The 10,872-nt window shown below is 40.8% G+C and overlaps 2 protein-coding genes and 2 non-coding genes across 4 annotated transcripts; all 4 read right to left on the reverse strand.

The window, feature by feature from the left end:
• Window positions 1-942: 942 nt before the first annotated feature.
• Window positions 943-5,351, reverse strand: LOC124033767 (60S ribosomal protein L13-like). The gene is made up of 6 exons (XM_046346016.1): window positions 5,311-5,351; window positions 4,727-4,844; window positions 3,027-3,168; window positions 2,389-2,562; window positions 1,592-1,648; window positions 943-1,152 (listed from the first exon to the last, which is right to left on the reverse strand). The coding sequence occupies exons 2-6, from the start codon at window positions 4,828-4,830 to the stop codon at window positions 994-996; spliced, it is 636 nt and encodes a 211-aa protein (XP_046201972.1). The 5' UTR covers window positions 4,831-4,844; window positions 5,311-5,351; the 3' UTR covers window positions 943-993.
• On the reverse strand, window positions 1,330-1,411 carry LOC124034765. Its single transcript, XR_006838650.1, has one exon. It is a non-coding gene; the product is annotated as a small nucleolar RNA MBII-202 (small nucleolar RNA).
• LOC124034764 lies at window positions 2,063-2,147 on the reverse strand. Its single transcript, XR_006838649.1, has one exon. It is a non-coding gene; the product is annotated as a small nucleolar RNA MBII-202 (small nucleolar RNA).
• Window positions 5,352-6,408: 1,057 nt separating the features above from the next.
• Window positions 6,409-10,660, reverse strand: LOC124033768 (glycine cleavage system H protein, mitochondrial-like). Its single transcript, XM_046346017.1, has 5 exons — window positions 10,341-10,660; window positions 8,651-8,730; window positions 8,186-8,249; window positions 7,944-8,075; window positions 6,409-7,626 (listed from the first exon to the last, which is right to left on the reverse strand). Exons 1-5 carry the CDS (start codon window positions 10,489-10,491, stop codon window positions 7,529-7,531), a joined length of 525 nt encoding a protein of 174 aa, XP_046201973.1. The 5' UTR covers window positions 10,492-10,660; the 3' UTR covers window positions 6,409-7,528.
• Between the last annotated feature and the right edge of the window lie 212 nt (window positions 10,661-10,872).

The following is a 10,872-nucleotide window of genomic DNA, read 5'->3' on the forward strand; positions in this document are numbered from 1 at the left end:
AATATCCAGCAACGTCGCAGTCATTGAAGAGTGGTACAACATACCACAATCGGCACCATGCAAAGGAGATGCCTTGTGCTGTGTGAGGCAAAAGGTGGTCACACAAGATCTGACTGATTTTCTGATCCATGCACCTGCCCTTCAGGGCTAGGTTGAGGATCTAGTAATTCCACACAAAACCCCCCCCAAAACCACATTTTAAATGAACTTTTAGAAGGCTGGAGCATTGCTCATAAGTCAATCACACAAGGTTCTGGTTGAGCTAGCAGTGAACTATTCTGAGCCAGTAGACGTGCCAAGGACACCACATTCTATTGAAGTTTTGTAGATGGTTTTTTTCACAATGCAGTCCATTTCATATTTAGGAATTCAAAGTACGGGAATCAAAAACGCTTTGAAAATTACCACCACTTTGGCTTTACATCCCCTAATCTTTTGAACGGGTTCATATGAAATTAATGAATGCAGTAATTTAAGATAAGAGTTTGTGGATGAATTTACTCCTGCCAGACGCCTTATGAATTTTTGGGGTTAAGGACTATTGTTCTCCATTTGACTCGTTGGAGACGATTCAAAAAGGCCACTTCCAAAGTGTATAGCACATATTCGGGAGACTGGTTTCCACATCAAATTTGAAAATGCCAGGGTGAGGGATTTACAACGTAGCACAACCACCACCTGCTGGTAGTGACTGGGCAAGATAAATTCCACCCATTGGTCTCTTGGGCAACAGTCAACATTCTATTTAATGTTCGCATCAAATGCCTGCATTTCTATAATCCATCAAATGTGATCACTGAAATACTAAAGCATGAAAATCTATCTTTCTGATGTCCCAAAGTTGTGTATCATCATTGATCAGTAATGTCCCCACAACTGCAATAAAAAATTAAGAGTACAAGATGGTAACAAACATGACCCTTCATATTGAAAAATGACCAGTAAAATTGTACACGTTCTTTTATTTTGGAAAGTTCCATAGAAACTAGCGGTTTATTTCTTCTTGTCAATACTCTCCGCCTCCGCCTCCTTTGCCCTCTTGGCACGGATGCCGAAGAGACGAGCATTGGCACGAGCCATACGCAGGCTGGCGAAAGCCTTGAAGTTCTTCTCATCCTCAGAAATCACCCTGGCTTTCTCCTTCTTGTGCACCTGCAGCAGAGGGAGAAGAGCCAATTAACAACAATGTTGATGTAAAGATATACTCATCAAGAGTAGAGGGGCATTTCAGTCAAAGAGAAAGTCATACAATGAATGGATTAGCAGAGTCCCATATCATTAACCAATGCCTTAATTATTTATGTGTCCACTTCTATAAGTTAAGGCCCAGCACACAATCTGGCAGTCATCAGATAATAGGTTCAAAGAGAATCATCAAGGTAATACAGAGATTCCGGAGAATTTGTCATCACTTGAATCCTGAAAGAGCTCTAACCAATACATATACTCAAGAAATATCCTAATATTTCAATTATGACCTGGCCTTCCCATTTACAGACAATAACCCTAATCAATGCTCAGTGAATTATAAAGAACATGAACTGAATTTTTTGGGCGGGGTAATCAAGGGATATGAATGTGTGATACGTACATTCTTGATAGGCATGACAGCACCAGAGAGCTGCGTGGCCATCTTGATTTCCTCCTCCTGGAGAAAGGGAAAGGTTTTAATACATTCAGGAAAAGTAACATCTACCATGTGCACATGCAAGACGGTACAGTCAATCTAAAACGCAACTGGGGTGAAGAGTCCTCAAACATTTAATTGCACACCAACTGAATCTAAATCGGAGCACATAAAGTAGTCACATAAGTTGTAGTCCAGATAACCATGCAGATCTGTTGTGTAAACAATATTTTAAATGACATTCCAACAGGTCTAAAACAATATTATCTATAGCACAAAAGTCTGGTTAATATCCTGCCACTGCAGATCAATGTAACTCTGCACAAAAAATAGTAAACACATTTCAAAACCTTCAGACCTGCTTGAAAACCAATTTCCACATCTTAACTCCAAACTGTTCCAACGGGTCGTTTCAGAAACTACAGAATGGGCACTGAACACAGGAACCCGGCAGTCATCAGATAATAGGTTCAAATGTAATCATCAAGGTAGTACAGAGATTCCGGAGAATTTGTCATCACTTGACTGCAGGCCCAGTGCTGCTCACGTTCCAGCTTTCATCACAATTGCAATCATTACCCCAGTTATGAGCTAATATTCTAGAATCACTTTTAACAGGGAATGTTATCCATGAATGCTAAAGTCTTCACACTGCAAATATTTATCATCTGACCTTCAAATTATGCAATCACTTAAACAATATGGTTATGCGTGCCCATGTTTATAAACACCCAACCCAATGTTCTATGACTGACACTTACAGTGCTGTCTCCCTTCTTGGGTGCGGAGGCCTTCCTGGGGAAGAGGATGAGCTTGGAGCGGTACTCTTTCAGGCGCTGTACATTGGCCTGCAGGGACTCCGATGATCTGTTGCGACGGCGGGAGTCAACCGAGATGCCAATGGTGCGGGCTGTCTTCTTGTGGATACCGGCAGCCTAGAATACAAAGCACATGCAAGAACCAAATATTTAAGAACTGTCGGGCATTTAGTTGCTAGCCATGCCTGGACTTTTAGGAGTGTGAAGGCTTGCACATAATTCAATACAAGTAGATTGCTACATTAAGACAAAAAGCTTGTCAAACAAATGAGTTAATAACTGTCTTGAGTCCAAAGTTATTACTCAATTGACAAGCTTTGAGTTTTTTTTATATGCACAGCACACATTAAAACAAGCAGACATCAGCAAATAGGTTCAAATTGAGACCTCGAGGTACAGAGATTCCAGAGATTTGTCATCACTTGATTGCTGTAAAAGGTTCTAGTAGTCTGCAAGCTAAAATATATTCAATAAAAACTCAAACCTGTCTTTCAGGCTGTTCAGTCTTACAATGAACTAACACTGCATAAACCTGGAGGTTATTATTCGAAAGGTAAATGTACTGTTAATTTCCCTCTTACCTTGAGCTCCTCCAGGGTGAAGCCACGTCCGGCGCGCACCTTGGTGTGATACCTGATGGTGGGACACCTGACTTGAGGCCTGAGAGGACCAGCCACAGGACGTGGGGCAATACGACGAGCCTTGATTTGACGGGCCTTTCGCCTGAAAAATGAGGAGTCTTTTCATAAACTCAGCAAAAAAGATGAAAACATCTTCACTGTCAAGTGTTTATTTTCTGCAAACTTAAAATATGTAAATATCTGTAGGAATATAAGATTCATACAAATTGAACAAGTTCCAGACACGTGACTAACAGAAATTGAATAATATGTTCCTGAACAAAGGGGTGGGGGGGCAAAATCAAGCAGCGGGTGGCTACACCAGATACTAAGTCCTGCAGTGCATCTCATGGCCTGCACCAGATTTGCCAGTTCTTGCTGAGAGATGCTACCCCAGTCTTCCACCTGCAAGTTCCCAGGGGGGTGGCCCTAGCACTCACCCTACGATCTAACAGGTCCCAGATGTACTCAATGGGATTGAGATCTGGCCATGGCAGAACACAGATCACACAGAATGAGCAGTATGGCTGCAGGAAGGGTACCACACGAGGGAGGATGTTTTCCCTGTAATGCACAGCATTGATTTTGCCTGCAATGACAAGCTCAGGTCGATGATGCAGTGACACCGCCCCAGACCAAGACGGACCTTCCACCTCGATCCCGCTCCAGAGTACAGGGCTCGGTGTAACGCTCATTCATTCGACAATAAACTCGAATCCAACCATCACCCATGGTGAGACAAAACCGTCACTCGTCAGTGAAGAGCACCGTTTGCCAGTCCTGTCTGGTCCAGCGACGGTTGGTTTGTGCCTATAGGTGATGTGGTTGCCGGTGATTTCTGGTGAGGACATGCCTTACAACAGGCATACAAGCCCTCAGTCCAGCCTCTCTCAGCCTATTGCGGACAGTCTGTACACTGATGGAGGGATTGTGCGTTCCTGGTGTAACTCGGGCAGTTGTTGCCATCCCGTACCTGTCCCGCAGGTGTGATATTCAGATGTACCGATCCTGTGCAGGTGTTGCTACACGTGGTCTGCCACTGCGAGGACAATCAGCTGTCCGTCCCGTCTCCCTGTAGCGCTGTCTTAGGCGTCTCACAGTACAGAGATTGCAATTTATTGCCCTGACCACATCTGCAGTCCTCATGCCTCCTTGCAGAATGCGTAAGGCACGTTCGCGCAGATGAGCAGGGACCCTGAGCATCTTTCTTGGTGTTTTCGGAGTCAGTAGAAAGGCCTGTTTGGTGACCTTAATGTCATAAAGACCGTTCCACAGATGCATGTTCATTAATTAGTTCATTGAACAAGCATGGGAAACGGTGTTTATACCCTTTACAATGAAGATCTGTGAAGTTATTTGGATTTTCACAAATTATCTTTAAAAGACAGGATTCTGAAAAAGGGATGTTTCTTTTTTGTTGTTGCCGAGTTTATATAGAAAGTTATATTTGAATGACCATCACCTACACAACAAAATTACACCATAGCATCATTCAATCCACACTGCTACTTAACCAACTCGATATGTCACATAACCATGCTAGTTAATAGCTGGTAGGTTTGCATACAGTAGACGTTTGAAACGTAACACAGTTCAACCAAAAGTTACCATTTATACAACCATTATACTTTACTTAACTAAAGTCACTAATCAAGGCCTACCTGCGAGTCTTCCTTGCGGGCTGGTTGAACCAGGTGCGCACCCTCGTCTGCCAGTCTTTGTGGAAGTGTGGGTTCAAAAGCATGCCATTCCGGCTGGGTGCCATGGTTGCCTACTTCCCTGAAACAGAAGTTGACATTAACACATGTAGGCGTAGAAGGTAATCACATTTAGCAATAAGATCAACCCATCAAGCAGAGTAAAAAAAATGGCTGACGAAGTGCTTAATAGGCTAAATGTTAGCCAATTAGATAGCCATCATGTCAAGGCAAGCTCGTGTGCAACAATGAATTCCAACACAAACAGACGTATATTTTACTGTGATAATGACTCACAATGAAACACTTGTAAAGTCACTGACAACATAAGACATACATGCGTCTACAACCCAGATAGGTTCAGTTGTCAACCTATCTGGGTCGCATTTATCTTGGCATTTAGCTCAACAAACTCGTCAATAGTCATATATTCTTAACGACAACGTCAGAAACTTTCGCAATAAATACATAAAAGTCACATCAACTTCGATATATTTGAGGATGATGAGCGATTTCGTCTGAAAAATAGTGAGCTTATTTCAACATACCGTCTGGGGCGGAAAATGGCCGAAAGGAAAAAGGAAGTCCTAAAATTGTGCATTGTGGGATATATAGATGGCAGCCAATGGTAGACGCAATGGAGTGTCAACCGGATGTACTAATATTCACGTGTGAAGAGTTTGAGTTCAAAAATATATCTTGTTCAGAATGCATTCAGATCGAATGAGCTTTTTGTACGTCTTTTTGATAGTAAACCAAATCTTATTGTGGCATAATGCTGAGTAATAACGTGCTTTGTTTATCCTATTCAAGTCCCAATACAACACATATTGAAACAACCAGTATGCATGCATGACAGATTATTTGTTCTTTATATAATGGTCGTCCAACCAAATCAAGATTTATATGTAGGTACACCACAAGGGGTCACTGCAGTCGCACAATAAAGTTACACATATTTCACTTTTACGGGCCTGTTTCAGATAGCCAATTTCTCTTGAGTATCACCCAATTTTCCATTCTCATTGTTGTAATGATCATTATGAATTACATGTTTTCATTATAGGAGTGTTGTCCAAATATTTAACCCTAATACGTTCATGCACAAACAGCAACACCATCACTTTGCTCATTGTGTCAAGAGAGGACCATCCTGGAAGGATATTTTCTGTCCGACAGCCAAATTGTATTCTCCTGTAAAAGTAGTAAAGCCCCATTCATAGTTAAAGGTTAAATAAAAATAAAACAAAGTCAAATATATGCTTAGTTTCTCTGCTGCACTGAGCCTGTGCCCATTAATCATTGATCAATCCCCCTTGCACCTCATCTCGATCTTAATCTAAGGGCAAAGGTCAAGGTCAATGTAGCAATGACAAGTGCTTCTCTATCTCTTGGGTTTTCACCAGTTAGGCATCAGAACAAAAGGTCTAGTTTCAAGCAGGGTAATTTCTAGGAATAGGTCCACACACACCCTTCACAGTATGTGAAATATCCCCTTTACAATGTAAACTACTGTTCCATTAACTGACTGGGCTTATTATGTGTTAATAAATCAATGATACTGTGCAGATATATTGTGTTAATATCACTTGTGTAACTTTCAGTTACCATTAACTTGAATCACTTGGGTTGGGAAATACAGCAGCAGCATATCAAATCAAATTTTATTGGTCACACACAGTTTAGCAGGTGCAGCAAAATGCTTGGGTTCCTAGCTCCTAACAATGCCAAACAAGTACACAAATAATCAAAAACAAGATATGTCAGAACAAATCCAGGTAACCCAAATAACACAACGAATAATCCAAATGCAATCTATGCATATATAGGCCTACACCAAAAACATATACTAAGAATGATATGTATAGCAGTAGATATTAGTGAGCCATGTCAATCATCACAGGCAGTGTGTACAAACAGCACAACAAATGCAATATTATCCACATATTCCTGATGTCAGATGTTACCTCAAAATGGGAAAATATCACAAATAGATTTGATTCTTGCTGTAGTCTTGTTCTAAAGAAGGTGATCTTGCTGAAAAATGTCAATCTGCAAGTGTGGGAGTCTTTGGAAGTGCCAGGCTACCAGCCAAGGTTTGGTTTTGACTAGTCTTGCATTGCCAGACATTAAATTAAGTTAAGTTTAGACTTAGATAATGACTTAAGGTAGTTTATGTAAAGCAAGTGAATAGTACTGTATTCCACCCTTCCCACCAGATGGAATAGAAAAGCCATAATGAAAAAACCATGGATTGTATTTATTGTATTTGACTTCTCATTTCCGATCACTTTCCAACCTGTTGCCACTTCTCTGCATTTTTGTCAGTTCAAACAAAGCACCTGAAGTGATCAACTCTTATTTATGTGCCAACAGGATTTATCATTGTACCAACAGGATTTATCATTGTGCCAACAGGATTTATCATTGTGCCAACAGGATTTATCATTGTGCCAACAGGATTTATCATTGTACCAACAGGATTTATCATTGTACCAACAGGATTTATCATTGTGCCAACAGGACACGGGAACAAACCCTTCAGGTTGTCTTCTGGTTTAATCAGCAAAAGCACCTAGGTGAGCATTTTTAATTATCATTTAGGTTATCTTGGTGATTAAACAATTACAGTCAAAATAAATATGGCTACTTTATATAATATTTTTAGCTGAGATTTTACAGCCAGTCCAGATAGGATTAGTGTGAAAGACCTGTAATCATCATTAAAAATAACATTTTAAAAAAGAACATGGAGAGTCAAGCAGTCTACTCATCAAGTGATTTGATAAATTTCTCATAGGAGCAATCGTCCATGAGGCCATCAAGTTCTGCAGGGTTGTCAATAGTCATCTTAATTAGCCAACCTGGAAGTCAAAGGAGAACAACCATCAGTAAAATTGTCAGGACGGGGGGGGTTAATAACTGTGTTGAATGAGTATTCACCAAAAAAATATATATATAATAATTCACATAAGGTGGCAAGTACCATAGTGGTTAAGAGCATTGGCCCAGTAATCGAATGGTCGCTGGTTGGAAAACCAAAGCGGAATAGGTGAAGATCTGTTGATGTGCCCTTGAGCAAAACAACCCTCATTTTCTCCTGTAAGTCACTCAGGATAAGAGGGTCTGCTAAATTATCAACTGATTTGACTTGTCACTTGTTCTTGCATAAGATACTCACCCACTTCGTAGCAGGATTTATTCACTAGTCCAGGGTTGACTGCCAGCTCTGTGTTGATTTCAGTTACCTCTCCAGTCAGCGGAGAGTACAGCTCACTAGCAGCCTTCACACTTTCCAAAGCACCAAACTCCTCTGAAACACAAGCAAAGGACATGCATGACGCTCCTTATTGGCAACAAAGCTCGTGGTCACAAGAGTCATTTACTTGTGGGAGGAAACTTAAACCTGGAAAAAAATCTCACCCATTTGTTCAAGTTTTTGCCCCACCTCAGGGAGTCCACAATATACCACATCACCTAATGCTTCCTACAATGGAGGGACACAAATTCTAAAATTTTAGCAGCTACACAGAATTTGCAACACAAAATATTCATATTTGAAGTACACATTGAGGAAATTCTGGGAAAGCATAAAATAAGGCCAATGTATGTTGTGGTAAACTTCAAGTTCTTGCACAAATATCAGATTGAGACTCAATTTTTAAGCCAGGCATAATACAAGTAATCAATTACCCTAAAAAAATAGTCATACATATGTAAAATTGTCATTCTGGTATATGTCTTTGTATTGCAGGACAAAGTACAAAGTTCTAAAATAAATCTCTCAAGACAATACAGGCATTATGTAGACCAATAAATGTCAGATAAGTCATTTAGAAACAGCAGCACACTAAATCATTGATAAAAAATATCAACCAAACTGCCTACCTGAGCAAAGTTGCTGATGCCAACTGTGCCAATTCCTCCCTCTACTCGTACCCACTCATGCTTGTCTGTGAATTTCAGGGCTGTAAAAATAGATATTCACACCAGATAATGGGATGCATGTGCATAGAAAAACAGCAGACTAATGTTCAAACTAATAATGTATTAGTACACTACACTGACTAGTTGACATGGCCATAATCTCCAAAACTTGACATTTTCGTTGTTCTGTGTTCTAGGAGTACACCACCATTAATTTAGGGTTTCCAAACTCTAGTGGGGGGCAACCTAACTAAGTACCCATCCCAAACATTGCACTTGTTATTAACTGTCCAAAGGACACTAATGTACTATGGACCAGAGCCAAAAAGTACTGTGCAAAACAGCAAACTTCATTTAAAATACTGGAAGGTGGCAGAAGATACCATTCATGCACTGCCCCACATTCAGCCCTGTAATGTCAAACAAGATGTGAATTGTATTACTATCACCATTGTGATGTCAATTGCTCATACAATGTACCAGCATTCTCTAGCTATTACTGTACATTGTAGTATAGTTGTATACAGTATGAGTGGTGGGAGGGAGCACAGACATTTAAACATCCTTCCTCTAATCTGCTATGTGGGCTGTTCATTATATTAAATTAACTAGTAATATTTTATATATTTTTTGTACAAATATGTAATCCACAGTTCAAGCAAGAAACATTAAAACGTGGTTTATGTCAACCACTGTCAATACGCTGGGGAGGAATTAAATGCATCAACAGTTTCCAATGCTAGCATCACATCATGCAGAAAAATACAGGTTTGAACCAGATTGTGAACTGTGAAAGATGCTGAGGCATGGCTGGTTTGTCTGAAAGACAAGAGAGCCTTACCTTAATGGAGATATTCAATAGAATTTCTAGACTAAACCACCACCCACAAATTACACCATGCATTTATTTGCAGACTTCAAATTTGGTAAATATGCTAAATATAGATGTATGCTCAAATGTGTTACTCCCGACCAGCATTTGACTTGCCTACGTCCAAACTCGTGCGTGATTTGCTCTATGTAATTATCCATTACATTGGGGCACGAGACAGTGGGTGTCTTGAGTGCTTAACAAGCCCTAATGTTTTTTTTAAGACCGCGTTTTACAGTGTCGTCTAAGAAAATGAAAACTTTAATCGACCTGGCTTCTTTTGGGGACATCCCAGATCGCAGTTTATGGAAAGCGACCATATAATAAAACATGTTACGGTTAAACCAACCTAACGCGGGACCGTTGTTCGACAGGCTGGTCAGTGAATCACAAAAGTCCATTGGAACTCCATAAAAACAAAATCCCTTGATTTCTGTCTGGGATTAACGAGAGAATAGTTTACTTTTAGACCACGTAACGGCCAACATTTGGCTACTTTTTATTTGACCCATCGCCCAAACTTTATCGTAGCAGGGAATGCGTCCTAAACGGTTTACAAACCTGGACATGCGGACCACAAAAATATAAAAATCGCGGTTCACACTCTCTCACTGACGTGTAAAAATGTACGGTGGGGGATTGACCAAAACAGTGTGCGATTATCCCCCCCTCTGTGACTGGAATGTGTAGCCACAGACCCGTACATCAATTGTGACGTTAATAAATGTAGCATGCAACATCGAGTGCGCCAATTTGGGCAACATTGTAACAAATTGTTACCTGTGGACAGTCGTGAGGCGGTGCTCAGTGACTGTGCAGGGTTGGCCTTCCATAAGAGCCGACTTGCGGATATCTGTACAGGTCGAGAACGCTGAATCAGTACTGGGGAAAAGTTTGCAGTAAGGCACCGGAACGCTACTCTCATCGCCATCTTCAGTGTCGGCCGAAATGATTACACATGCAATTGACTGAGTGGAACGCGCACCATCACCCTTTGCGCGCTCTCGACATGAAATAGAAGCGGCTTTTCAGTAGGACTTTGAAAGTTGGACCGTATTTGCCAATAAGGTTTTTCCTTATATGGATACTCCCAAGGCGTAACAGATGCACAACAGAATATGTAGGATACTAATGGCTTTTTTTCCGCATAGTTGGTAGTGTTAGATCTCCTTCAGTCTAAAGTCTACTCTGCATCTTTATGGCATTGTGGAACTAACCATAAGGTTTGGGCGCGTTCCTCTGCCCAGGCGTTACTGAAGCATGCCACATTTTACACCACCTGGATATGTATTTTAACTATCATCTCACCACA

The sequence above is a fragment of the Oncorhynchus gorbuscha genome, linkage group LG04 (assembly GCF_021184085.1).
Source record: "Oncorhynchus gorbuscha isolate QuinsamMale2020 ecotype Even-year linkage group LG04, OgorEven_v1.0, whole genome shotgun sequence".
NCBI lineage: Eukaryota > Metazoa > Chordata > Actinopteri > Salmoniformes > Salmonidae > Oncorhynchus > Oncorhynchus gorbuscha.

Coding starts and splice junctions, on each gene's coding strand:
- LOC124033768 (XM_046346017.1), bottom strand. CDS start 10,491: ATGGCGATGAGAGTAGCGTTCCGGTGCCTTACTGCAAACTTTTCCCCA. Junction 8,250..8,650: donor GCATCAGCAACTTTGCTCAG/GTAGGCAGTTTG, acceptor CCTCCATTGTAG/GAAGCATTAGGTGATGTGGT. Junction 7,627..7,943: donor TAAATCCTGCTACGAAGTGG/GTGAGTATCTTA, acceptor TTTGACTTCCAG/GTTGGCTAATTAAGATGACT.
- LOC124033767 (XM_046346016.1), bottom strand. CDS start 4,830: ATGGCACCCAGCCGGAATGGCATGCTTTTGAACCCACACTTCCACAAA. Junction 3,169..4,726: donor CCCGCAAGGAAGACTCGCAG/GTAGGCCTTGAT, acceptor CTCATTTTTCAG/GCGAAAGGCCCGTCAAATCA. Junction 2,563..3,026: donor TCACCCTGGAGGAGCTCAAG/GTAAGAGGGAAA, acceptor TTTGTATTCTAG/GCTGCCGGTATCCACAAGAA.